The 27,539-nt window shown below is 49.1% G+C and overlaps 1 protein-coding gene across 9 annotated transcripts in view; it reads left to right on the forward strand.

Annotated features, from left to right (window-relative positions):
- The window catches only part of kif21b (kinesin family member 21B), a 47,271-nt gene extending 20,869 nt beyond the window's left edge, over nt 1–26,402 (forward strand). The window contains exons 9-35 of one of the 9 annotated variants that reach the window (XM_035520184.2): nt 343–532; nt 716–779; nt 929–1,156; nt 2,183–2,315; nt 2,674–2,812; nt 2,979–3,167; nt 3,285–3,484; nt 3,808–3,915; nt 4,860–5,167; nt 5,551–5,704; nt 5,905–6,105; nt 6,210–6,311; nt 6,468–6,633; nt 6,888–6,948; nt 7,042–7,090; nt 7,376–7,581; nt 7,706–7,780; nt 7,963–8,076; nt 10,927–10,965; nt 15,097–15,233; nt 15,886–16,066; nt 16,326–16,490; nt 16,880–16,997; nt 17,219–17,389; nt 20,516–20,715; nt 21,044–21,195; nt 21,978–26,402. In XM_035520184.2, the coding sequence (XP_035376077.1) occupies nt 343–532; nt 716–779; nt 929–1,156; nt 2,183–2,315; nt 2,674–2,812; nt 2,979–3,167; nt 3,285–3,484; nt 3,808–3,915; nt 4,860–5,167; nt 5,551–5,704; nt 5,905–6,105; nt 6,210–6,311; nt 6,468–6,633; nt 6,888–6,948; nt 7,042–7,090; nt 7,376–7,581; nt 7,706–7,780; nt 7,963–8,076; nt 10,927–10,965; nt 15,097–15,233; nt 15,886–16,066; nt 16,326–16,490; nt 16,880–16,997; nt 17,219–17,389; nt 20,516–20,715; nt 21,044–21,143 (3,798 nt within the window). In that variant the 3' untranslated portion in view covers nt 21,144–21,195; nt 21,978–26,402. Of the gene's footprint in view, nt 1–342; nt 533–715; nt 780–928; nt 1,157–2,182; nt 2,316–2,673; nt 2,813–2,978; nt 3,168–3,284; nt 3,485–3,807; nt 3,916–4,859; nt 5,168–5,550; nt 5,705–5,904; nt 6,106–6,209; nt 6,312–6,467; nt 6,634–6,887; nt 6,949–7,041; nt 7,091–7,375; nt 7,582–7,705; nt 7,781–7,962; nt 8,077–9,686; nt 10,861–10,926; nt 10,966–15,096; nt 15,234–15,885; nt 16,067–16,325; nt 16,491–16,879; nt 16,998–17,218; nt 17,390–20,420; nt 20,716–21,043; nt 21,196–21,977 lie in introns of those variants that run through there. The other 8 variants (XM_035520185.2, XM_035520186.2, XM_027023060.3 and 5 more) reach the window with 8 other exon arrangements.
- Nucleotides 26,403–27,539: the final 1,137 nt, after the last annotated feature.

Below are 27,539 nucleotides of genomic sequence, written 5' to 3' on the forward strand. Positions count from 1 at the left end.
TCTCTCCTCGATTCTTTCCTCCTTTGTGTGTGCAAGGTCATAGGTCGTGGAGGGGGTTGGGTTGTTTTTGTAAGAGGCCTGATTAGCAGCGTGTGGCTGCATGGGGCCTCGCTTCAGTGCAAGGCCCCTGGAGAGCAGCAGAAACTGAGCACCACGGCCCTGTGGTGACCTGGACGAGGAGCCTGGGTGTAGCGTTAGCGGTTAGCGCTTTGACATTACTGAGGCAGTACTGAGAGCTAGGAGCTCAACAGAGCAGGGGTGATGGAGTGTGTGATAACTGACAGCTTCAGAGGGGCTTTACGTCTACTTGGAATCACTCACACGTTGTGTCTCTCTCTCTAGGGGAAGCGCGTAGCTAGCGAGGACGGCTCGGAGGGCTTCAGTGACCTGTTCCAGGAGAACACCATGCTACAGAGGGAGAATGACACCCTGCGCATGCGTGTGAAGGCCATGCAGGAGACCATCGACCACCTCAACACCAGAGTTACGCAGCTCCTCACCAACGAGATCAACCTGCTTCTCACCAAGACAGGTCCGGCAGAGAGACGCGCGCGCGCACACATGCACACACACGCGCGGTGCTGAGCTGCGTTTGTTGCATCGGTTCTTCATGTCGCAGAGAACAAAGAAGATACGATGTGGATTGCGTCAAAGGCTTACTGACCTTGCCCACTACGTGAGCCTCCGGTGGATAAATCTCATGCTTTATTTTCAGGGGAGACAAACGAAGAGATTGGTAATCTGATCCAAAACTACATCAGAGAGATTGAAGAACTCAGGTGAGAATGTGTCCTTGGTCTTTACATTTTAATGTATTATTTCCTTTTGTTCTACCTATAGTAACGCAGGACAGTAATATCAGTTCTATCCATAATGTTTGTCTTGAAGTCTTTCTCGATCAATCTCTCTCTTCCTCTCACTCCGTCAGGTCTAAGCTTTTGGAGAGCGAGGCCATGAACGAGTCTTTGAGACGCAGCCTGTCCCGCCTCTCCACCCGCTCTGCTTACCCCGCCGCCTCCCACGCGGCGCTTCCCGGACACTCCCTGGGTTCCTCCCCCTCGGTCTCCATGGAGACCGAGATCACGGACGTGATTCGTCGAGCCAAGCTGGACATCGAAAGGCTGAAGAAGAAGGAGAGAAACCAGAGAAGGAAGAGGTAGGCACAGGTTTACTACGCTTGATGAAGTAACAGTTGCTTCCATAAAGGCATAATCATTTGTATGGCATATATTATGACGCATAATGACACGATATTATGATGGTGTTTAGAGACAAGTCGCAGTGTGCCGCATTTTGCTGTCTTATTTTTGCTGGCACGTGCCCTGTGTCTAGTTTCGGCCATAAAATGCGCCGCCTTTAGATTTATCACACACATTTGTGTGCGGGCATTTGAGAACGTGTACGAGACTGCCATTAAGGCACAAGGACTAGAAACTTGCACAGACTCAGCTACCCCCATAACTCTCTCTGTAGGGAGAGCGCCGGGATGACCTTCGCTGTCCGCGAGCGAGGTCACTAATTTGGCTCTAATGGGGAAGGGCTCTCCATAATGGATAAGCTCTCTGATCCTTGCAGCTCCTGCAGTTATTGTAGGTCTCGCACTGCCACCCCGGTTTGTGTCCCTCTGGTCCAATCAAATGCGTATAAGAATTCTGATTGCTCAAGTTTGCTGGAGTTATAAACCATACGCTGGAGTTGCGCGTTAAGCGATACGCATCACCCCATGCACTTGGTTAGTTGTGAGTGTGTCCTGTTAAGACCTATCCACAAGGTGTTAGGAACAGCCTAATTCTACGTCGTTCCCAGATCAGTTCAGAGTTTTCAGTGTCCACAGTATCCATATTTCTACCAAACATTTCCACTTGATGCACATCCACAGTAGGTTAAAGACGCTGTACACCGAGTGTCAGTTGTGTTTCATGAGTTAGTCTGATGTTGCTGGCGGTTTATTCGTTGGTCTGGTGGTGATCGTTTCTGGTTACGTGTTTGGACGTTTGCGCTACCCAGGATTCCACACTAGAGTAATTACAAAGCGTCCGCTTTTCATTTAAACGTTGGGGAGAGAATCTGCATATCGCTCTTGGGGACGTGGGTGGCTGTACTCCGTCGTTCTGGGCGACGGTGCGTTCCGCTGCTGGAGGCACGGGGTTTGACTTGCCGGCCTTTTCCTCCTCGTGTGCAGCCCGGAGAAGGAGAAGGGTCTGAAGAAGAGAGCCAAGCTCCACGCCACCGAGAACGGGCAGAACGGCGCCGGCGGCGAGGCCACTATGGCCAGAGAGAACAGAGACGACGACTCCGACAACGAACCCGAGGAAGTCAGTGCGGCCTTGACTAAACGCTCCTTCCAGGGCTCTTGGATGAACTGTTCGGTTATGACTTGTTCAAGATGGCATCTTAGTGAACTTTGCCTCTTCTGACAAGCATTTAAATAACTTTCCTCACAAACATTGTAAAGTTTCCTGAGCAGTTTAAACATAAACCTTGTTCATTAAGAAAGGTATTGGATATTTGACCAATTTATTCTCTGTTTATTAGTTATTTGACTAATTTGTTCTCTGCTTATTGGTTATTTTACTAATTTATTCTCTGCTTATTGGTTATTTGACTAATTTATTCTCTGCTTATTGGTTATTTGACTAATTTATTCCATGTTTATTGCTCATCCTTGTTTAGGATTCCATGTACCCTCTCCCTGAGGAGGAAAGTGGCTGTGATGAAGACGAAGAGGACGAAGAAGAGGAGATCAGGGAGGAAGAAGAGTTTGAGAGCGACGAGAGCCTGGTGGATTCAGACTCGGACTCGGACGAAAAAGGTTCGGGGAAGCTTCCTTTTACAAAAACTCGACATCACCCTTAACACCCACCAAGACACACGCTTTAAAACGGCCAATCGAAGAAAGCCGGCACTTTAGCAAACCGCACCCCGGCTCTCGGGTGTCTGTTCTTCTGCCCCCCCACCCCCACCCCTCCCGACCCCAGCCAACTTGCAGGCGGACCTCGCAGACCTGACGTGTGAGATCGAGATCAAGCAGAGGTTGATCGACGAGCTGGAGAGCAGCCAGCGGCGCCTGCTGACGCTCAAGCTCCAGTACGAGGAGAAGCTCGTCCTTCTGCAGAACAAGATCCGCCACACCCAGCTGGAGCGAGACCGCGTTCTGCAGAACCTCAGTGAGCAGACCGCCGTGCTCTTTAAGAGTCTTTAGGCGTAGTTCCCTCAAACAGCAGATAGCCGCGGCTCGGCTTCCGCAGGCGTTTTGACAAGCCTCCTGTGTGGTGTGACGCCAGTGTCCATGGAGAACTACACGGAGGAGAAGGCCAGCAGGATCAAGGCCGAGTACGAGAAACGTCTGAAGGAGATGAACAGGGATCTGGCGAAGCTTCAGGCTGCGCAGAAGGAGCACGCTCGGCTGCTGAAGAACCAGGGCCGCTACGAGCGCGAGCTGAAGAAACTGCAGGCCGAGGTGACGGAGATGAAGAAAGCCAAGGTAGAGTGGCGACGAGCGACGTGTGGCGCGGTGCTGCCCCCTAGGGGCGAAACGTAGATGTTGACGTGAACACGCAAGTTACCATAAGACAGCTAAGTGAACTTTGCATAATGTATGCTTCTGTAAATGGAGATTAAGTAAACTGACCTTAGTGTTGTCAAACGCCTTCTCAGGTTCTTATCGTTTGTAATGGGCACCTTTCTGAACCGACAAAGCGCCAGCGCTAGTGTGGCGTAATTAAACTGCAGCCCTGGACTGACTCTGACCCACGGATCGGTGTGCCGACCACGTTCTCAACGCGCTGTTTGAACCTCCTGCCACAGGTTGCGCTAATGAAGCAGATGAAGGAGGAGCAGCAGAGGAGGAGGATGATTGAGGCCAAGAGAAACCGAGAGATCGCACAGCTCAAGAAGGAACAGCGTCGGCAAGAGGTTAGTCACGGCTGGGCGAGAAGCGTTCCGGGGTTTTCAGCGTGCCTGCACGGGATTTGCAGCTTGCCAGTTCACTCCAGTTTATTTGTGTGGCACTTCACACGTGTGTTTTGGTGTCACACCATCATCTGGTATTCATTATGGTTTTTTTTTGTCATCCTGTAACGTCCTTTTCTGCACGTTGGCCCATATTAATCAGGCGTAATCAAATCTATATGGAAAACAAACACGTGCAAATTTCAACTGAGTTTTGTTATTCCTTAATTTGTGTTTGATGTTTTTGGGCAAATGTGTGGTATTTGCATGTGGTATGAATGTCTGAAGATTTGAATATCTGCAAATTTGATTGTAACAGTTTAACAACCAGAGAACTGGTTTGGTTCGAGATAATCATCTAATCAACATCACTGATATCAATGTTATGAAAAAAATGGGGAAATTAAAAATAATAATGTGCACCTGAATCATTGTACTAAAACAGTAGACATTTCTAAATCTTTGTTTTACTGTCAACTGGATTTTACAGACCAAGATGTTTATCAGTTTAAATCAACTTAAACTGCTCTGGAGATTAAATTCCCCTTGCCCTTTGTTGCCTTACTAGTACTACACCTGCAGGAAAGGCATGTTTAATTTGAATATTATGCTTATAAAGACAATTAGGGCGTGTTTCTTGCAAATAATATGTAAATGAGGTAACAGGTAACAGTTTTTGGTTGTTTTTTAAAAATTTTCATCTGTTGTATTCAAACCACTGCTTGTTTCGATGTTATACGAAGTTTCGTTAATCAGACCTGGAGTAGTTCGTACATTGTTGACGGCAGTCGCAGCTACTCTGGTTAGTGTGCAGCGTTGGTGAAGAAGGATGCCCGCGTGTGTGTGCGTGTGTGTGTGTGTGTGTGTGTGTGTGTGTGTGTGTGCGTGTGCGTGTGCGCGTGTGACAGTATCAGATCCGCGCGCTGGAGTCGCAGAAGCGGCAGCAGGAGCTGGTTCTGCGCAGGAAGACCCAGGAGGTGACCGCGCTGCGCCGCCTCACCAAGCCCATGTCGGAACGCGTGGCGGGCCGCCTGGTCCGCCGCGTGCCCAGCCTGGACTCCGGTGCCGAGCTGTCGGCCGGCACCACCACCAGCACGGCCTCGTCCGAGCCCGAGACCACGCGCACGGTCGCGGGCATTGTGCGCCAGTGGAACGCCAAGCTGAACGGCTACCTGGGAGAGAGCGAGGGATCGGGTGGAGGACCCCATCTGGCCAGGTGCGTTTGGACCCGGGCGGACCACACAGCTACCAGCTTTGTTTTGATTATGATGTTTCATGGGTGAGACTATCGCAGGTGTCGGAGCACGAAGATTGTTGGAAGACGTTGGAGAAACTAGCTACATGAAGGCTCACACAGTTTTCAGATGATTTCGATACAGTCAAGGTTTTCATGCAGTCATTCTGAAGCTCAAAACCCTTTAAATACAGAGCTTGAGTTTTTGACGGCTGCTTCGTTTCCATGTGACAAAATCGAGAGGTGGGGAAGGGGTGTGTCAACAGGCCAAACATCTATCGACAGTAATTACTGTTTGGAAACGTGTGACGGTCCTGTGTTCAGGGACGCTGGGAGTTCTTCTCTAACCGCCCCTCTGCATGCAGTAGCAGGAAGAAGTTCCAGAGGAAGGGGGGGAGCAGCACTTCCTCCAAGACGGCGCGGCAGAAGTGGCAGGCCCTGGAGAGGAGGGTGCTGGACATAGTGATGCAGAGAATGACCATCTCCAACGTGGAGGCTGACATGGACCGTCTCATAAAGGTGCCGCCCGTACACCCTGACACCGATCCTAACTCCAAACACCATGAGTTGCAGCATGGGACAGGACCTTTCCTGGCGCTCGTTCGGTCGTCCAATTTTAGTTTTTCTTTGTTTTTTTTTGTTTTTTTCTCTTTCTTTCCCTCGTTCGCCATCTCTTCGGATTCCGCTCTTGGCTTTTTCTGCCACTCGCTGCCTGTCAGAAACGAGAGGAGCTGTCCGTGCAGCAGGAGGCGCTGTTGCGCAAGCGCGAGAAGCTCCTGAGTGAGGGGCCCCGGGAAGAGGATGACCGGGTCGTCCAGGAGTTGAATGAAGAAATCGAGGTCCTCAACGCCAACATCGATTACATCAACGACAGCCTGTCGGACTGCCAGGCCACCATCGTACAGATCGAGGAGTCCAAAGTTAGTGGACCTTACCTAAATGGCTTGAATTTAGCGGAGCTGGTATCAGAAATGTCTTCCTGTGCTGCCACTATGAGGCCTAAAAGCCTGGGTGTTTCTCGCAGGATGAGCTAGACTCCGTGGACACCTCGGTGGTCATCAGCTCCTGCTCTCTGGCTGAAGCTCGACACCTTCTGGACCACTTCCTGAAGGCTTCCATAGATAAGGTGAGACATTTTTAAATGCGGAGGTAATACGGTGTACTGAGTTCTCCTTTTTTTTTTACCTAGGAGAACATGTACAACTGTGGACTTGAGGAATTGCAGAATGTGATGGATGTGTGCATGTGTCGGGATGGGGGTGTTGGGTGTATGTGAGCTCAGAACTTACAAGTAGCTCAGAAGGAGGCCCAGATTAGGCTGTTGGAGGGTCAGCTGCGTCAGACGGACGTGATTGGCTCATCCCAGAATCACATGATCCTGGACGCGCTGAGGGAGAAGGCCGAGTGTATCCCAGAGCTGCAGGCTCTCATTCACAACGTACAGCAGGGTGAGTTCAAAACGTTCCCAAATGTTCATCATTCCATCCATTCTCTTCCATTTGCCGAGCATGCTGTGTTCGGGTCTCTGAACGAAGTTAACCAAAGCCGGACACCGTCTGGTTTCTGAAGAGGTCTTAAGATGGGTTTTGTTCAGCCACCGTCAAGTGCGTCATCTAGAGTGAAAGGGTTTTGTGTGTGTGTGTGTGTGTGTGTGTGTGTGTGTGTGTGTGTGTGTGTGTGTGTGTGTTTCTGTTTGCTACAGAGAACGGCTACGCCAGTACAGATGAGGAGGTGTCAGAGTTCAGTCAGACATCGGAGCCCAGGTCAGGCTCCTGCTGTGATTCCCGCACCTCGTAATGATCATGTATATCACAACTCTCAGCAATTTTACGCATCTGTGCATTTTGTTGTCACAGTTACTCCAACATGAAATCGTCGGCCAGTCAAGATGACTTCAAGCTCAAGGTAAACCTGTGACATTAACAAAAGCAGACAGTTAATTGGTGTTAATTGTAATTGATGCTTAAGACATGAGTCTGATCTTTTTAACTCAACACAGGGCCTTTTTCCATGCCCACTGCGTGTAACAGCGGAATGGCCACTAGATGGCAGGAATGTATAATTCAGCATTTAGTCTAGAAGCTTCCATACAAATACACTGGCAACCTTCTGATTACTAGTCAAGCATCTTAACCACTGCCATCCAAAACTGATCCCTGACCAGCTGTCCTGCCTTGCGTACCACCCCAGGCCGAGCCTCGCATCTCTGGCCAGATGAAGGCCATTTCAGCCGAACACTTGGGCCCCGTCCTGGACTACGCCACTAAGAACATCACCAAGTCCCTGGCCTCCCTGTCCGAGATCCAGGAAAATGGCCTGGGTCTGGCCCTGCGTGAAGCCTACTACCGAGAAGGCACGTCACGCGCCCTTAGCCTGCCTGTCCGAGGACACACGTTGTAAGTAGCAGTCAAATGTCTTCTGCACATTCGAGCACTCCTGGAGTGACACCATAAACGGAAGGAGGTCTGCTCAGAGTGCGCTGGGGGGGGAACGTCATCACCTTCTCTGTGTGCTTCTCAGTCCCAGGCAGTCCAGAGGCTCAGAGGTGTCCCCGTTGACCAGGAGACCATCTTATGACCGAAGCCAATCATACAGGTGACCAACCAACCAACAAATATGCTTGTAAACGATAAACTATGTGAATATAAAACATATTTAATGCGTAAACGATGTCATATTATGTGATGATGGACTTGGTTGCGCATTAGACCTGGTGTTGATGTCTGGGCTGTGCGGCTTGGTGCTGATGTCTGTGTCGTGGTGTCTGCTGTGTGCAGGCCTCCTGAGGTGATGTACACGCCTCCCTCCTCCCCTCCCCTCCGAGCACGCAATGACCGCAACGTTTTCTCACGCCTGACCAGTAATCAGAGCCAAGGGTCTGCGCTGGACAAGTGAGTACCCGATGATCTCTGCACTGAGATGCTGGTTTCAGATGTTCACCTTTGCAGTTCCCCCTCCATCTACTGGTTTTCTTTCCTTCTGTCTGAAGACGGCGTTGCGCTATGGGTAGTTGGTGTGGAAGTGAACTGGGAGTCCGTGTTCTGCGGCTGCCAGTGATGTGAGGGTTCACGTGTCCAGTGTCACACATTCTTAGTCCCGTGACACATTGATAAACTGCTGTATTTATTGGTGTTCCCAATATTTTACGTGATGAAAGGGCACGATGTGTATATACTTCTGTTGCACATTGTTGTTGACCCCAATGTAGTGTTGTAGAACTGTTATGGAAGTGAATGAGAGAGAGAGCGAATTGCATGCACACGGCTGGCGTCTTCTCGGAGTGTATTCACGCGGCTGCAGCTCACGGTGCGTCAGGGCGCCCTGCGTGGCCTGTCATCATGCCAGCGGGGGCGCTGGGATAACGAGGTTGCCCGTTATAGAGTGGCAAACGGGCGGATCAGGGAAGGGCAACCAATTATTCCACCTTGTGGAGATGGCCAGTCCAAGTCTTTGCCCCCGCGTCATTGGATCGGCGGCGCGTGAGATCACGGCGTAGGCCCGACGTGGCCGTTGGACCGGATTCCCCCACGCCGCCTTTGTTGGGTCACGGACCCCACTGCTTCCCTTCTGAGTTTTTGATAGGCCATTGTCACGGTGATTTGATTTTTTTAATTTCTTTTTCTGGTTGGATGAGGTGTGAGGGTGTCGTTTTCTCTCCTGTTTTCTGGTGCTGAACATCTTCGCTTGTGACGTTCCTTGTTTTTTATATGCATATTGAATTTAATACAGGTGTTTTTGTTTTTTTTTGCGTGTGTGTGTGTGTGTGATTAGAACATTTATTCTTTCACATAATCACTTTGTTTGACTCCAGATCATTTAATCTGACTACCATTTTTTGCTAAATCTCAGTGTCACCTGTTACCATAATCCACACTTGGGGTTTTCTTGCGCATTAATGTACATGTCACCTGTCATTCCAACCTGGATGCTGGGCTCCATATATCTTTGCAGTGTGTTCTGTTGCTTTCTCACCACTGTACTTTATTCGTGTCCTTAGGCTCAGTAGATGTCCGTACTCTTGGGTTAGCACAGGAAGGGAAGATGGAATCCAGATAAACGTTTGGTTTTGTGTAGGATTAGTGATGAACGAAGAACCTGGATGTCTCCGTATGAGTAGCCGTGTGTCATCACCGCGGCCGGTGTAAGACGGCAGGGAACAAGAACTAACCTATCAACACATCATACAATGACTCCGCTCTTCCATGGTGTGGGTGTGTGGGTGTGGGTGTGGGTGTGTGTTGATTTACCTTTTCACTCAGTACTGATCACTGGTAGGAGCCTTGAGGCGAACATTGAGTTCTGGTTCAACCAGCTGTCGTTAGCCCCCGTCCAAACTTTGAACAGTCATCTACTCTGCTTTAGTTGCCTTTCATAACAGTTTACACTATGAATGAGTTCAGTGAGGTAGCCCCTCATTCCAGGGGTCACCATGCACTGACTTTTTTTTGACTGAGAAAATGGCCAATTATTGGCGAGAGTCCTTAAGCTCTGGTTTCTGCAGGACTAGCGTTCAGCACATGTGGTCAGAGTCACTCCAGAGATGCGAGGTGGCATGTTGCAGTTCATTGTGGACCGGGGAGCTGTGTGCTGAGAGCAGAACCTGTATCGACAGACCAAATCCACTGATGACTTCAAATAACGCTGAATCCGTTGATGCGATTGGCTGTTGGGTGATACTTCAGTGTTTTGTTCCTCAGGTCAGCCATGTTCTGATTGCCTCACATGCTGTTAAGTCTCACTGTTTTTGTGTCGGCTGTGCTTCCTCTGTAGTTTGTCAGAACAACCTAATGACTGTGAAATGTTTTTTGGTTTTTTTTGGTCTCGTGCTCACTGCCAGGCACCGCGCCACCAGCGTGAACGTCCAGAACAGAACGCAGAATTTGGCTGTAGATTTAGGAATGGTGAGGCCGCAGAAAACCAGGAAATGGCAGGACCGTCAATCTCTTGGAAAAAGAACTGTCAGGCTCTTAGACAAAATGATAAATGCCCTTCCCAGCAGTTAAGACGAAAGTGCTGAAATGTTGTTGTCGTCGTTTTGTTTTGCTGCAAAAACACACCACATCCACAATAATTGTTCTGGAAAACATTTGCTCCCAGTTTCTCTGTTGCCTGCACAACTCTGGCTCTGAGAGATACTTCAGGTTCAAACCTCCCCAGTGACCATTTCAGCATTTTTCAGGCTCATATGCTTCTGTGTTTGGTGATTAGTTGTTTATATCTTTTTAGTTAACTGTTCTGTTCCATTTGATGATTCGTAATTCTTAGCAATAGATCTTGAATGAGCGTATCATGCGTTTATCGCGGTAGTGGAGTTTAATGAAAAGGCAGGAAACCATTTCAAGCACTCGAGTATTTTCAATAAAGTAGTTCACTTTTTAAAATGACAGCTTTGGGAATCTCAGTATAAAATCCTTATTGGAACGGGGCACGGCTTTGTGAAACCGTAGTGCTCTGAAGTGCTTGTAATGGATGTTAGCAGAGCTGGAGCAAATGTTTTGAAGACTGTAGCCCTGAGTAGACTCCTCCACTTCCTGTGATGTTCTCTTTGGACATCGTTTAACCCTCCTTGAGCAACTCTGCATATTCTTTCCTGTTAACTCCGCCCCTGTTTTTCCTGTCCTACTCCTGTCTGCTGCCTGCTTCCTGAGAGGATCCCCGCCCCCTCCCCACAAACCCCTCCCCCTCTCTGTAACTCACTCCACCCACCCTCCCCTAACCCTGCTCCCGTTCTGCCCCTTTAGGTCTGATGACAGCGACTCCTCACTCTCGGAGGTCCTCAGGTAGAGATCTCTGTCTGTCTGTCTGTCTGTCTGTCTGTCTGTCCGTCTGTTTGTCCGTCTGTCTGTCTGTCCGTCTGTCTGTCTGTCTTTCATTCTGTCTCCGTGTCCTGTTGCCTGATTTAGGCCGTGCACGTAGAAGGCGTGGCCAACGTTTGAGCATGTCAAATTCTCACTGGCCCCCTCCCCATTTTTCATTTCTGTTTCCGTGTTTGCTGCGAACCCCAAAAGCTCTGAACGAACCTTATGGTCTAATCTCAGAAAACGTGCATTTAGAACCCATTTGGAATAACTTCTGTGCAGCAGAAGGAGCCGGAATGATGTGAGACTTGCTTCCGTAGTGATTTGCTTTCCCAAGCAAAGCCAGCTCAATTACTGGCATGCTCAGCTGGGCCCAGACCAGTTCGAGTCGGCCTCTCCGTGAATGTCTTACAGATAGCATGTTAAAACATGTTATTTGACTGCAGCTTGTGAAATCGTCAGCACAGTCGTATATTTACTGCCGGGTTTGCGCACTGACGGGTCTGTCTGCCTTCTGTTAAGGCGAGTTCGTTTTTGGCAGCTTGAACCAATGAATGCAGGCCGATGAATGCAGCTGCAGGAATTTGTGCTTTCTTGGGAGTTTTGCCAGGGGACTCGTAAACATTTGGCGTAGGGGAAGCCTGTAAACGGCACCTCGGGCGCTGCTCGGTTCGCTTCGAGGCCGCAGCTGCATTTCTCATTATCCCATCACGTTCTCACGGCACTGCGACAGAGGACGTCCGTCTTTCGGCCAGCTCCTCTCTTCCCCACGGAGCCCCAGACGACCGCTCGGAGCCCGTTAAACCGCGTTTGCCTGCCAGGTCCGCTCTTAGCTATCGGTGGCCCTCCCAACACGGCAATTGGCAGCGCTCTTCCGTAAATCCCATCACGGAAGCGTTCCGATAAAGGTTCATTCTCACCAGAACACTCTGCCACCCCACACCTCGCTGGTTACCCCCCCGAACATGTCATCGCCCTGCCGCCCCCCGTGGTGGCAGCTCTCCCTCGTTCCCGGCCCCGCTGACGGCTCCGTACCCACAGCTTCCTTGCATGCATTCCCTCACTTGCTGCATGGAGATTTGATTTGAGAATGTTCTTGTTCCCTTTCCCTTTTTGTTCGTATTTGCGTGACTTTTGTAGACTTTTGCTGTGCTGTGGATCTGCTGTGTTGTTTTGCCTCCATTCTCGTGGGCGTGTTTCGTTTTGGGGGCGCGGGGTTTTTGTTTGTCCGTGGGCGGGCGCATGCGGGGGTTGTGTTGGCCTGGGCGGACTGCCTCGGGGCCCTGGGGTGTGTGGGCGTGATCGTGCGTGCGGTTCAGAGACTCACGGCTACTGAAGAGAATTCCACTTAGCCTCGCTGTTCTTCCCCGCCCGAGGTGTCGGGTCACTGGTCGACCGTTCCTGCCCTGTGAGGGTCCACTATTGGACCACCAGAACACCCGACAGACCTCACTCAGACAGACAGCTGTAATCATAGCACCTGATATCAGCTATGCAGTTCTCGATGCACTGCACAACTGTATCTTATGAAAACTGTATACAAAGCTTGACGTGACGCCCAGACCTGTGAATACTGCAATGGCCTGTTTTCTTTTCTTTTCAGGGGTCATTCTTATAATTTATTTGGCTTTTGAGATCTTTACGTAGGGGGGAAAATGCAAAACATCACGTGAAGTGTGTGACTAACATTACCAGTCAAAGACAGCGCTTTAATGTCCCACATCTCTCTCCAAAACACACACACACACACACACACACACACACACACACACAGGATTGGCGTTTGCCTGCGCTCTTCCTCCCCCGTCCAGCCTACTCTCCAATCCTGTCCCAGTTTCCTCTTTAATCAGCCTTCCTGCTGTCACCTCTATGAAACCGAGCCCAAGTGCTTGCTTCGCGGTTACAAGGACCGGAGGGGTGGCCAGGCCGGACACTCGTCGGCTGGAGACCAATTTTCCCTTCTACCCGTGAAACTCCGTCTCACTCGGACAGCTTCCCGGAGAGAGGGAGGGAGAGCGCGCTATGGCCGAGCTCGCTGGGAATGCTGGAATCCTCATTATTTTCTGGAAGGGAAGGGTTGTTTAGCCCTGCCAGACTGTTGATGGATTTCACGGAGTTGTGTGGACTAATTGGCAGGAAAGCATATAGCAGGGGAGACTCGACGCCTGTGGACCAAGGAAGAGTCGGAAACAAAACACCACCACCACCAAGTTTTTTGTTGTTGTTGTTGTTGTTGTTGTTGTTTTCTTTATTTTTTTCATCTCATAGGATGGTAGTCGCACCTGTTTGCAGTGAGAAGTTATTTCTCCTTCACCCATTAGGGGGCAGTGGCGAGCCACGAAAACTTTGCCTCATCGCTGGTGCATCATTCACCATGCAAAACTGAAATGTGAAAAAGCTCATCTTTTATTGCCTCTTTGGACGGAAGCAAGTTCCAGCTGGTCTTGGCCAGTTTGTAGTCAGGATCGCGGACCGCCGTGTGCCACCGTGCGGCATGTCTGTTTGGGGTTCTCTCTTCTCCTTTTGAGACAGATGAGGAGGCTTGGGTTCCGTCCATTTCAGAAGCTTGCCAGAGCTATTCTTGGCTGTGGCGGAAGGGAACAGAGACGCTCGCCTCCACCCAACCCAACCCCTATGCCCCTTTGATGTGAATGAGTATGACGGGCGTCATGCGTCGTCCTTACTAATTCTGTCACGCCTGCGACAGAGTGACATCACAGATCGTATAAGAGGCGAATGACCCTCGCTGCCTCCCGTCCAGCTTCTCCGCCTGGCCACGGCCACCGCCCGGAGGTGAAACCTTGGGAGCCCACTCAGAGGGGAGGCTAGGCTAGGCTAGGCAGAAGTGGAGGTGTAAGACCGAGCAAGCGTCTTCTGAGCCTGGCGGTGGTTAATTGGGTTGGGGGGGGGGGGGGGGGGGGCGTCTCGCTGAAGGCGAGCTCGTGAAGGAGACAGTCTGGTGCTTGGCTCCAGCAAAGCTCCTTCTGAGCTCCTGGTGGATAAATAAACAAACAGATAGATAGACACATAAATAAATAAGGCTTTCAAGGCCCCACACTGTTTCTTGTCCTGAGATGCTTATCTATCACTGAAGGAGCACAAGAACTTCTGCCAGTAACTCACAAATGCCTTTACACACACACACACACACACACACACACACACACACACACACACACACACACACACACACACACACAAATGCTCGAGCGCCCAGCCACATGTCCACATGGCTTAGTTGGCCATGACAAATGTGCATATAAATGTTTATTTCATAATCCTTTAAACTAACACGTTTTTTTTTTCGCCAAGACATTTTTAAATAGATACTCCATGTGATCTGCTTGCATTAGTTTAATTCTGCAGCAGGAAGATCCTCAGTGTCACCGTCAGTCCTGATCTCTGGCAGCCTGATATGCTTAGAGATTATCTTTCTCTCAGTCCCAGGCAGACGTGCACAGCTACAGGCAAACCCATAATGCCTTATTGTCTGTAAAAGTTACTGTTCGCCCAGCGCACAGCCTGCAGTGATTTGTTGGTAAGGTTTGAGAGATCATCCCCACCTCGCTTTTAGATGATTCGCTGCCCGGATGTTCTCCTGTACGGTCGCTCTCGCTCGCCCCACGTAGGGAATCTGCGCGGCAGGCGTTAATTAGCACCTGCTCCGGATACGGAGCCACTTCCGTTGTTTTTCGGGCGACTTTAACCTGCCGTGCGGCTTGCCGGCGGTATCCTGGGTGACGTGTCGTACCCCACCCCCACCGATCGCGATCGCGGCCGGGGGTTTGATGAAGCTGATTAAGGAGTGCCGTACCGATAATGAACTCAGAGACAGCAGAGGAGGCAGTGGAGCTGCAGCGGATCTGCTCAGGGTCTGCAGCTGTGAGAGGAGAGGGAGAGAGAGAGAGAGAGAGAGAGAGAGAGAGAGAGAGAGAATGGCAGTCAGCGGCGTGACTGAACGGCCGTGCGCCAAAGCAGCCGGTGTTGAGGGGGTAACACTTTGGCAAGCACACCTTCCATTGGGAGGGGTGGAAGGTCAGTACACACTCGCTGTTAGTACAGTTTTGAATTGTTTGTGTGTGTGTGTGTGTGTGTGTGTGTGTGTGTGTGTAGGGGAGTGATAAGCCCTATGGCAGCGTTGAAGGGGGGGAGAACTGCACCTCTACAGTGTATAGCAGTGGCAGAGGGACACTCTAAACCTGTACTGTGCCTCGACGCCACCGATGAACTGCTCTTCACCGGATCCAAAGGTACACGCACGCACGCATGCACACAGACAGACAGCAGGAGTGAGTTGTGAGCTTATCGTCACTGTTCTATCGGGTTGAGCTCAGCTTGCCTAGTCGAGCCTTTTAACAGCCTCTTACAGTGCAGCTCAGACCGAATCACAGTGGGAACTGGCACACACAGCAGACCCAAAGAACCGCCTGACTTCTGGACTCTTACATTACGGGCTCTTTATACAGAAAGGAAGCGACAGATTCCGCTGAAGCTGCAATATTCCTGCCCCAGTCAAGCTGTCACCTGCTGTATATTGGCTGGTTTTGAAACTGCGTGTCCAGGCCCGAGGGTAGCCTGGGGTGACATGTATTCTGTCCCCTGCTCTTGGCGTCCTAGTGCTGCTAATGGCATCCTGCAGCCCGTGTGGAGGAGACCGTGCCCCTAATGAGGCTTGTTGGTTGAGACATGAAGGGTGCCCGAGGAGGTCTCCGTTAGCAGCGGCCATTGAGGGCCGCTTATCTGTGGCCTGTAAATCACATGTAGAAATGGACAACATGGACGGTGAATAGAAAGGCGTATGCCTAACGAGTAAAGGTGGTGCAGTGTTTGCCAACAAATGTGCTTCTTGACATTGCGGTGTAGTCTAAACGTAGTCTGCCTCGGTCCCCTCCACGTGGTTAGACCGCACCTGTAAGATGTGGAACTTGGTCACGGGTCAAGAGATCGTGACGCTGAGGGGACACCCCAACAACGTGGTGTCCGTGAAGTACTGCAGCAGCTCCAGCCTGGTCTTCAGCGTCTCCACCTCCTACGTCAAAGTGTGGGACATCCGCGATTCGGCCAAGTGCGTGCGCACCTTCACGTGAGTACCTCCGTCGGGCTTGCCCTGTCCCGGCTGCTCGGTCAGCCTCAGCGATCCCCAGGTGAAAGAACCAGAACTTGGTGTAAAAATAAAACTAGTCCTATTTTTTTCCCCTAGGAGTTAAAAAATAGTCAGATTTAAAAGAAAACCAAAAAAAAAACTTCTTTACTAAATGTGAAAATTTCCCAATCAGCTTTGAGGCTTTATTTTCCTCCTTAGCGTCCCTCTTCTTGCCCCGCCCCTTCTTCTTCATCCCCAGCTCCTCGGGCCAGGTGGTGTCGGGCGACGCATGTGCAGGCACCACCACCCGCACCATCAGTATGGCGCAGGGTGAGTACCAGATCAACCAGATCGCGCTGAACCCGTCTGGCTCCGTGCTCTACGCTGCAGCAGGCAACACAGTCAGGACCTGGGACCTGAACAGGTACGGACACGCCCCCAACGCCGCCCCGCCCCCAACGCCGCCCCGCCCCTTAACGTTACCACGCTGCCAACACCTCACCCCCAATGTCAGAAAGCCCATATTACCCAAACCCAACACACTCCAATGCCACCATGCCCCCAACACTACACCCCCCAACGTCACCAGTTGTTTCTTACAGGAGTACTCTGACAGACCTCATAAAGCTCATAAAGCTATCTCTACTTACACTTCATGTGCTATTAACTAACATTTTTAGGAGAAAGACCTGAGTGCTTCTGGTCATACCATTTGCATATCAATAAACCTTTAAAAGCTAATAATAGCAAATGGCTTTTGTAGTGTGAGCTCATAGAGACTGAATGTGTATGTGCATGTGTGTGTGTCTGCAGGATGCAGGCCACTGGTAAACTGACGGGGCACATTGGCTCAGTTATGTGCTTGACAGTGGGTTACTCTGCTGGAGGCAAAGACCAGGTCATCACTGGCTCTAAAGACCACTACGTGAAGGCATGTACACACTTACTGCTTGTGTTTGTCTTTTTCCTTTTTGGAGCACCGTTGCACGTGTCTTGCAGGGGAACAAAGCCGTGACCGTCAGTCCTGTAGACAGAAAAACAGAAGCCACGTTCACACACGGTGCTCCTTTTGCGCGTGAACCTCACGGGATGCCAGAAATATTCTGCCTCGCCTGCAGCGCACGCGGGCTAACCGTTGGCACATTCCCGCAGGTGTTCGATGTCGCAGAGGGTGCGCAGGGCAACGTTGGCCCCGCCCACAACTTCGAGCCGCCCCACTACGATGGCATCGAGTGCCTGGCCATCCACGGCGACGTGCTCTTCAGTGGTTCCCGTGACAACGGCATTAAGAAGTGGGACCTGGAGCAGCAGGAACTGATCCAGGTACCTGAACGTTAGCGCTCCGGCTGGCCGCCTGCGTAAAGCCAGCGCTTTTGTGTTATTGTTTCTCTCGTCCTCTGGCTTGTTGTGACCGGCGGGGTTGCTCGTTTGAAAATAGAGGAAAACTAACTAAAGAATGTTCTGTGTTGTTATATGTTTACGTCTCTGTTCTGTCTGTTCTTTTGCAAGTCTACACATCTACATCATAAAAAGATACTGCAGTCTTTTGTTTGCTTACTTACAGCTATCAGATCAGTAGAATCACACTTGTGTTTTTTTCTTTGGCATGTGAAAATAGATACTCTGTGAAAAACCTCACAGGAAGCAAACTCATCTGAGAAGTCTTCTGCCCAAAGAATGCCAAAGAACACAGCCAGTAGCTCAGGCCACAGCACAAGTTATGCAGCTGTCTGCGAATATCTCTACTTCGCAGCTTCTTGACTGACGGGGACTAAATTGAATTCGGTGTCTGATAAAATATTAACTTGCTCCTTTTTCCCCCCTGTGCTTTTCCTAAAGTCAATTACGCGCTTAAGGAGATACTCGGTCCATTGTTGTTGGCTGGAGTAGAGGTGATGCACGACGGCCGTCGGTCAGCCGCGTCTATCACTCGTGACGGCCTCTGACAGTCACGGACTTTGAATGGCTTCTTAAGGTTAAAGCCAATCACCCGAACTTACCATATTAGACGCTCAGCCGCACCTCGCGTGTTCGAAAGCTGAAAAGGGCAGAAATAATTGCAGATTATTATGCGGTGAATTGAAGACTGCTTTGTCGAGAGTCAGCCACCCACCTGTCGGGGGAAATCTGAATCGTCTCTCGCTGGAGATCTTTGGAGGAACATTAGCTGGCTAAGCTGGTGAGATGCAAACAATATGGGGGGAGACACAGTTCGGTTTATCTCCTCGTATATCTTAACTGCTTTAAGCTTTGGTAAATAAACAGGACTGCAAGCTTCAGTTGTCGGTCTTTCCACATTTTTTGTTTAGCTCTCAAAATGTTCTTATTTTTAATAAATATACAGCAATTATAAGGTGTATTGTACGTTCAGGCTTCGACACTTTTTAATTCGGGCGTTATTATTTTAAATGATTTGCCTTCGTTCCGAAGCACAGACAGCGACTGGGCGAACGTCGGTATTTAGAGCTGAGGCTGACCTTACAGCTGCCGGCTCTGGGCCACGAAGCAGACGCACACTCCTTAAGTTTGGGGGAACAAAGTACGGGAGGGGCAAGGAACTACACTGGGCTATTTATGGAAAGCTTTTCCGTTCAACTGCTTAAATGCGTAGACAAACCTTTAATCGAGATTCCCATATTGCCACCATTCCGGACGACATGACAGAATTCCCCCTCTCTCGGATTCGGTGGCGCTACTGAGCGTTGGAAGCTCTGCTCTCGGTGTGTGTTTGCTTTCGCTATTACCTGCCACTTGCTCTTTGCTTACACGGCTGGGTAAATTTGCCCAGCTAAAGTGGTTTAGCGTTCGGCCTTTTACACGAAGGGCCCCTGTTGTCCCGCGCACTTCGGCTGACCCTCGGAAGGCCAGAGCAGCAGCGATGGTGTTTTTCCCTTCTGTTTATCACTGGGGTTTTTGAATACACCGTTAAAGCATTAACACATGATGCATCATACAAGATGTCTGTGATGTATGTTACTGTATATGAAAATAAGTCATAATCACATAAAAAGATCGGATGTTTTATAACGTAAAAATAGCATATGTATGTTTTATAATAACCAGTGTATATGAACTTATGGTCATAAATTTCTCTTATGAATATACACTTTGAATATTTAGTGAATTGAAAACAGATTCAGGCCCCTTATGAGGCATCAGTTACAATTTCATTGCAAACCGGCATGGTCTGAATGCACAAATTCATTATTTCCCAGCAGATCTTAAAAAAAAAAAAAAATACTGCTTACACCAGTATTCTTCAGACTAGGACTTGGTAGACCATCTTCAGCTGCAGTAACAGCGTTGTCTGGGGAGGACTGTTTGGAAATTACTTGTGTAAATTTTTGTCCTGGCTGATTTGCTCCAGTTGTTCTTGTTATGTGGACGGGCACTCAAGCCTCTGCTTCTCTCTGGCTTCAGGTTTCCCAGCTTTCCTCCACAGTTTGCCCCACACTACATTCCTTAAGCGGCCTTTTGCCCAGAAAATGTGAGCATTTTTAGTGACTCCCAGCCAAACGTCACCAGTAAGCAGACTCTGTCTTTAGGGCGATATCCGTCACAGCACAGGGGACGAATGCTTGTCCGAACTGCGTTAGTCAGATAGTCATTTCAGTCAGAGAGCATTTTCTTACATAAAACCAGTATCGCTTTAAATTAATTAATTCTGAGGGTCAGTCTTATAAAATCAAAAATAGGACAGCATAGAATATCAAAGCAATCCAAATTAATTAGATGATTTTGAAGGTGGTTGAATTCTTTTGCTGGAGACACTGGAGCTTTTAAGCACACACTTTAATGCCCACTTTCTTATATTTCTGTGTAAAATGTAGGCTGTGACTGATCAGTAATGTATAGTAATTATTAGCCCGATGCTGTGTGGCCATGATGGTGTCTCAGGTGTTCTTGGCATATGCTGTGCTTAGGCGTTCTGTGCTTAACAAATGTAAAAATCTTCCGTAATCAGGTTGTGTTAGCTTACATGCTGTTGGTTTATCTGTTCATTAGTAAACAACAAAACCTGCACCTTTTCAGCAGGTCTGCGTGATATAATGCTTGCTGTTCGTTATGGTGTCTTTGCCCTTTGCAATACTGAAATCCCAGAAGGCTGCAGTGTGCAAATGAGTCTAATAAATTTCTAATTTAATGTGCTGTCAGCATCTTGACTAATCCCTGATCTTATATAGTAGTGTTTTTTGGGTGTTGTAATAAATTCATGTGATTAATTAAATATTTGGTGAAAAATACCGCAGCGCAATCTTTAAACATGTCACATTTGCTGTGACATGTGAGCACTTATTGAAATGCAATATAATACCGACATTAATCACGTAGTGTTTGTGTCCATATCGTGCAGTGTGTCACGTTAAATCAGAGCAGACAGGTGCAGTCGTAAACCCAGACCTCGTCCATTCGCTCCCATGACGAACTGTGTCCTGTGCGGCTCGACAGCAAATCCCGAACGCCCACAAGGATTGGGTGTGCGCCCTGGCGTGCCTGCCGGGAAGACCGACGCTGCTGAGTGCCTGCCGCGGGGGCTCGCTGAAGGTGTGGAACGTGGACAACTTCACCCCCATCGGTGAGATCAAGGGTCACGACAGCCCCATCAACGCCATCTGCACCAACTCCAAGCAGATCTTCACCGCGTCCAGGTACGTCCAGGTCTCGGGTCCAGGACGGCTCAGGGGAGATGCAGGGGGTCGCGCGTGAAAGACTGGTGGTTAATAAGATGAGGCCTCCTCACTGATCAGTGCATAAGCAAGTGTGGGCTTCTGTGAATGCCCGCGCCATGTCCACCGAGCTGTCACTAACGGAGCACTCCTCTCTTCTGTGCTCTTTTTATTTCCTTTGGTCTTGTTTATTTCTCTTCTTTCCCTCTGTTTTTCTCCTCTTTTTTTTTTCTCCCTACACCCCCCCCCCCCCCCTTCTGCTGTTGTTGTTGTTGTTGTTTTTGCTTTGTGGCCGCGGGACTGTCTGCAGCGACTGTCGGGTGAAGTTGTGGAGCTATGTCCCGGGGCTCACGCCCTGTCTGCCTCGCCGGGTCCTGGCCATCAAGGGCCGGGCCACCACCCTCCCCTGAGACGACACTCGCGCGCCCTGCCTCTCGCGTGCCCCGCCTCTCGCGCGCTCGGGTACTGCCTCTTTCTTTGTTACTTTCCTCTGGGCTTCCTAAACTTCCATCTTTCTCATAGCCTTTCTCTCTTGAAATCTCCCTCCTTCCACCTCTCTCTATCTTTCCCTTCTCCGCTTTCCCTCTGACTCTTAAATCTGCTTCTTCTCACCAGTCCACTTCTTCTCCTTTGATTGTCCCCTTCTTGCAGTGCCTTTTGTCATTCTCTCTCCAGGGCCAGCAAGGAACTCGCCCACTTAGGCTAGATGACATCTCTAAGCTTGGGTTTCTTCCATCTCGATGTGTTGAGAGAATTCTTCTTTCAGAAGAACCAAAACCCATTGCAGTTTTAATTGGGCATAACCCTCGTGGCATAAATCCTCTTAATTACATTCCTGCCCTGAGAGCTGCAGTCTCATGCCTACTTGAGTTCTAGTGCCTTGCGCTTCTGTTCCACTGGCACACATCTGGTATTCAATTAATTTCCTTCGTATCACACCAAATACACCTTAAGCACACAGTACTACATGTAAATAGCGTGCCATAAGGCGCAGCTATGGTCTGCGCGTCGGGGCTTATCTGAGCTTCAGAGGTATGGGTTTAATGAGGGCGTGTGTGGATGGAGGGGTAGCGAGGGCCTTCTGGGTGAGGCGTCTGGACCGGGCCCGTCTATGATGGCGGCGGGGTGGGATGGGGTTCCTGTCGACGCGTCTGAAGGCGCCCGAGTCTGTGCCTTCCCCTCACGCTCCTGTTTGTAGCCTCCCCTCGATAACGTCAACGTTTTTTGCCCTTCTGTGTCTGCAGTGACAGGACGGCGAAGATCTGGAACCTTCGGATGGCGAAGAAAAGGTGATGAGCGGAGAGCAGCGCCGTAGGCCACCCGTGCCCCCTCACCGCGGCCTGCCGCCTCGCCGTCCGAGGTCAGAGGTCGCGCTCTGCTACCGCGGACACACGAGCCTGCGTAGCATGGCGGAGGTGCAATCAAGGGACGTTCCTAAGAAGATGAAGGCAATACCGAATCCAAGGTGGCATTTTTAAAAAAAAACCCACCCTTTGTTTTTCTTCTTTTTTGTGCCATGTTGGTATTTTTGACTCCAAATGTTGCGATGCTTCTTACGGCAAGCCCTTATGGAAAGCGCCCTTCTGTGCCTATTTATTTTGAAGGTTAAACAAAAAAACCGTCCTCCTCACATCAGTAGATGTAGCTGCTGATTTTACTTTTTTTTTGGGATATTTATTATTTCAAGGATGAAAAACAGTCTGAGAGAGGCCTTGGGAAGCCACTTCTGAGCCAAGCGGTGGGGGAAAGCACTTTTATTTTTTAACCCCCCAGAGAGCCATATGTTTGTGGTCTTTGGTTAACTGTATAGAAACAGCACGATAGGGAGTCAGTATCCAGAACATTCTGGAAGCGGGAAGAGAAAAGTTTTTCTCTTTTGCCATCTGGTGCCATCAGTGTGTGGGTCCAAATGCAGTTCTGGAGCCGGTACTGTGCAGTAGTACTCGCACACTCATTCAACCGCCACCCTCCTATGAGTGCATTTCAAACTTGTTGTGAACTTTCTGAGGTTTGGAGTCCTAGAGTCCCCGCCCCCACCGTCGATATCTCGAACCATTTGACAAAACGTCCGGGTTCCTTTGCATTCAAAGAACATTCTCTCTTGTGGTTTCAATGACCTTATATGTCCTCTACCTCAGGCTTGGGCGATTCTGTTGGGTCTGTTTTCGGGGCTGCGGTTTGTGTAATTTTCCCCCGTCTTGCTACTGCTCGTCTGGGTCTGCAGTATTCCCCGACCTCCAGGGGTGTCCGCGTGGTGCCGGGCAGGCGCTTTGATGACCAGGCTCTTCTCTCTGACCTCCAGGGCTCCATAGCACTCCTCAAAGGGTGCGGTACTTAAGCAGGGAGGGTGAGACTCCAGAGCGTGCAGAGGGCTCGAGGGAGGCGGGGCCATCTGGGAGTGGGCGTTAGGTCATTTCCTGTCCACCTCCGCTATGAGGGGGAGTTCCTTTGTGACTGACCTACAAACAAAACATTGAACACGGCAGGCTGTTGAACCGTGCTGTGGTCTCAAGGTAAAAACTGCAAAAAATCTGTCCCTGATTATCCAGTCAAACAGTGAGTTTAGAAATTCGTCCATTGTTATTGATGAAACCCATATTTGTGCACACAAAAATCTAACACATCAAGTAGCCTGCCCTACACAACATAGCGTGCTAACAGCAAATGGGTAATGAACATTTTGTTGGGTCAACACAGTTCAAATGATTGTTAATAAATTGCTGCTTCTTTTGTGTCACCACGTTGTCTCAGTGTTGGAGGATGGCATGTAACACCCAACGGTGCCAGTCATGAACTAATCTGTTAAAAGAAAGGAAAAATATAGTGGGCTAATTAAACAAACAAAAAAACAGCTTGTTCCGCACTTGTGATGACATCTCGGTGAGAACTAAGATGAAGTGTAAAAAATCCCTACAAAATATTGATGTTCTGCAGGACTTTATGAGTATCTGCCAAGAACCCAGAAACCTCCTCCCTGAAAATGGCTGAAATATGAAACAACAGGAACCGAGTCTTCGGCAGGACATCAGATGGTTTGTTCGATCCTTTGGCCACCCCACCATCCAAGTACTGGGTGGCATTTAAATGCGACTTCATCCGGAATGATCTCATTGGATCCTTCCCAGTTCCTGATGCCTCTCCTACCTTTACCAGCTCCCTTTTGTTAACAGTCAGTAATGCACAGTGAATTGGCGTTGGGGAGTAAGTCGGGATGGGGGCGGCTTTCGCGGGCATAGCCTCCTCGCCCCCGTGGGAAACGAGCAGGGATCTCACGCCGTGTTAAACAAAAGCGAAGGTAGCCCGGCTCCCACAGGAGCAGGCAGCTTGGCTGACAGGCGCACGTGGGCGACGGCGGGTCCATCCTGGCGCGCGGCGCTGCTACGCGCCGCATATTTTTAGACCGTCAATCATCTTCTTCCAGGGGCTGCGCTTGGCGCTTCCAGCCTCCAGATTTACTGTCTGATTTAATGAAACATATTTATCACCCTAATCTGCCCGACGTTTCCTGGGCGACGCCCGGTGGCGTTCCGTGGCAGCTGTCCGTGGGTGCTCCGCTGTCATGGCGATGCTGCAGGTTTCCAGCAGTGAGGGATAGGTGCGGCTGTGAGGGCCCAGTGCATGCGTGACTGCACATCGAGAGGTGTTACTGCTAAACCTCCATACCGGTTTTCCTTTTTCTTGTGAAAAATGAGATTATATAATGCGTTAAGTAAGACCCTAAAAATCTCTTGTCTGTAGCTGACGGTCATGTTAACGGAGAACTCTGTGATCTAGAGAAACCACTGCCTTATTTTGAAGTTCACGATTGAAGTATCCCTGGTCAGTGTTCAGAACACGCAAGACTCTACAGGCAGTGCACAGCTTAAGCCAGTGTGAGTTCTTCCCCTGCCAAAGCAATTTGTCCTCTTTAAAGGTGGATTTTTCATACATTTTCATTATAAACGTGTCCAATAAATGGTGGACATTGCAAGCTATTTTGGGCCAGATTAACCTCTGAAATCCTTCCAGGCCCAGACCCTGGGAGGGTCTAATAGTACTGATGGTGTAAAGATTTACAGGAGAGACTGAAGAGTCTCTTTCCATGGATGTATTTAAATTTTTTTCTCCTCAAGTTTTACTGTGGCTACAGAATGAAGGATGTACACATTGTTAGTCATTGCCAAAGGCTTTAAACCAATTATCATTTCTGTGTATATGTTAAATAGTCTGATTAATTAATTTATTTTGCTTTGTTTTCCCCATTTTCTTTCATCTTCATCGGTCCTCCAGTATTTCTTTAGCGGTGCTGTCGGATAAAGCAAACAACCTTTTACACTAAAGTAAATGCACCCTCACAAGAAGTGCCCCTCGTTAGTGAGCTGAAGAGACCAGACAGTCTTTATTCATTTCATTTTAGAAATGAAAGCAATCAAAGCATTTCTTTTTGAATAACATTTGCTTTTTTTTTTTTTTTTTTGCTTTTTTTTTGGGACATTTTTGCTTTAAGTGATCATGGTATAACTTGTGATGAGAGAAAACTTGTGAAATTTACTAGTGCTCAAAGGCTGTAAAACAGGACTGTAGCCTCCGTTTGTGTGTATTAAATAAGAACAGTGATTTGAATGGCTTCTAGTCTGATATCGTCTTGGAACGTGTCCCAGTATGAAGCTCGCTGGTCTACTCGCAGCGACGCAGCTCTGCTGCAATCTTGTCCCTTGGTGCTCAACTCAAGTGCAGCCTTTCCACCCACCTACATGGTTTACGGTGTAAATAAATCCTGTTCTTTTATCTTTTCCCAGCATTCAGCTGGGCCATGGCTCTTTTTCAGATCCTCCTTCGTCAACGGTGCTTATTTGTATGCTATAGACCAGTAAGGCACGTGGTAGTTCTATAAACCATACCTAGTTAGTACTTGTCCACGTAAATCCACCTAAGGAAGACAGCGCCACCTTCCTGCCGGCGTTTGTTAGTACATGTGCACTAACCAAGCTCTGCACTGCTGCTGCCGTTGCTCCATGCTGCGTAACACCAGAGGCGGGCGGGCGGCGGCCCGGCCACCTGCGCCTTACCCTTCGGTTTCCTCTGCCTCCCCGCCTCAACCCCTCAGCCATCTGTGACCGTGCACGGAACTTCGCACCAGAGAAGGCGGAAGTGCGTGAGACTGATCGACTCAAACAGCCGAAGCCCATCGTCCGCCTTCGCCAACTGAATTTGGTTAAAATTCAACTAACTGACTTTTTTTTTTTTTTTTTTTTTTGCATTTGTGCAGCAGACTGCCATGACTCATGTTTCTGTTGATCTTTGTTTGTAATAAAGGCATGTTCGAGTGGGAGGTTTCCCAGATATCAAATCAACAGACACATGAGCTGGCAGACCAACAAGCACAATGCAAAGTTTAAAAAAATGGCCTGACACGTGGCCTGACATTTCTGTCGAAGTTCACCTGGTGTAGTTGGCGCTGGGTGTTGCTGGCGGGTTTCACAGACAACGGGTGAGGCGTGTGCAGAGACAGCCTGCGCCCCGCGGGAGCGGCAGAGCGGGGTCAAAGGTGATTTTTCATTGCACAGACTCCTGAGGATATAAGTGTTTCTGCAGTTTCGTTTGTCTGTTTTCTTACATGTGCATGTGACCAAACTGCGTGTAAAATACTTGACTGTAAATAATGTATTAAAGTTTTATTTAAAAACGGATCAAGCATTCCTTCATCAAAAATGGTACATTTTTGGAATGAGGTTTTTTGTTTTTTTTTATGTTCAGACATGTCTGTCTATTGTCCGTGTGGGGCCACTGAACCTTTTCCATGCTAGGTATGGTGATGAATACATATAATGACTTTTACACTGAAACTCAGGCATTGCCAAATGTCACAATCAACCATTTGCAACATTCCCAGCGTTTGCCAATGCTGTGAATGTTTTGTGCATCTTAGCGAGTTTGATATTTGCACGATTGATTGCAATGAGCGTTCGAACCTTCTAATTGGCATTGATTGGTTTCTTGTTCCCCTTTTCATTACGCTTTTGAAATGCCAAGAAAATTCACATAAAAAAAGTGCGTGCGCACGCACAAACTCACTCACTCACTCACTCACACACACACACACTCCCTCTCTCTCTCTCTCTCTCTTCATTGAACCCTCAGGCACTGCAGGGTCTAATGTTCTAGGGCGTGCGTGGACTCTGGCACTTGCTGAGATAGCAACACCGCTCTTGGTGATGCGTCTTCATTCCGCTAGCGCAATTGTTATCGTTTAGCCGCTGCGGACATGACAGACTGTGGGGATCAGAGGCATAAGGGCAGAGTCAGCGGACCTTCCGGAGTTGACTCCAGTGTGCGTTTGCAAGGAAAACCAAAACCCATGGTAGCAGGCAGACCTTCCATGGCTAGAAGCGCTAAACCCTACGTTGGATTTGAGTGAGCTTAATGTCTGCGGTCGTATGTATCTAACTCAAGAAAAAAGCTGACCTACACTACTGTAGTAGCGATGATGAAAACAATAACAATGCGCTTTACAACATGAATAAAATGATCGAATAAGATAAATGTAAAGCAAAGAAGAAAAAATGCAATGGAATAAATTCAGATAAAAATAAACGGTAAACTATTGGAAAAATCAAGAAGTAACTTTTATGGTTAGTTCAAATCTAATCTAGTTAAGTTTTCCTCTTAGAAGTGCTGATATCGTCAGGAGCACACAGACCTCAGCCAAGGTGGGGGAATGCACATCTTGGGTCCATAGCCAAGACTGTTTCCCTTTTCTTCACCTCTCTAGTCAGGCAGTGAGTATTACCTGCACGTTACTGCTGGTAGATGTGTGAGCTCGTGAG

This window comes from Electrophorus electricus, chromosome 22 (assembly GCF_041902795.1).
Source record: "Electrophorus electricus isolate QZ-2024a chromosome 22, ASM4190279v1, whole genome shotgun sequence".
NCBI lineage: Eukaryota > Metazoa > Chordata > Actinopteri > Gymnotiformes > Gymnotidae > Electrophorus > Electrophorus electricus.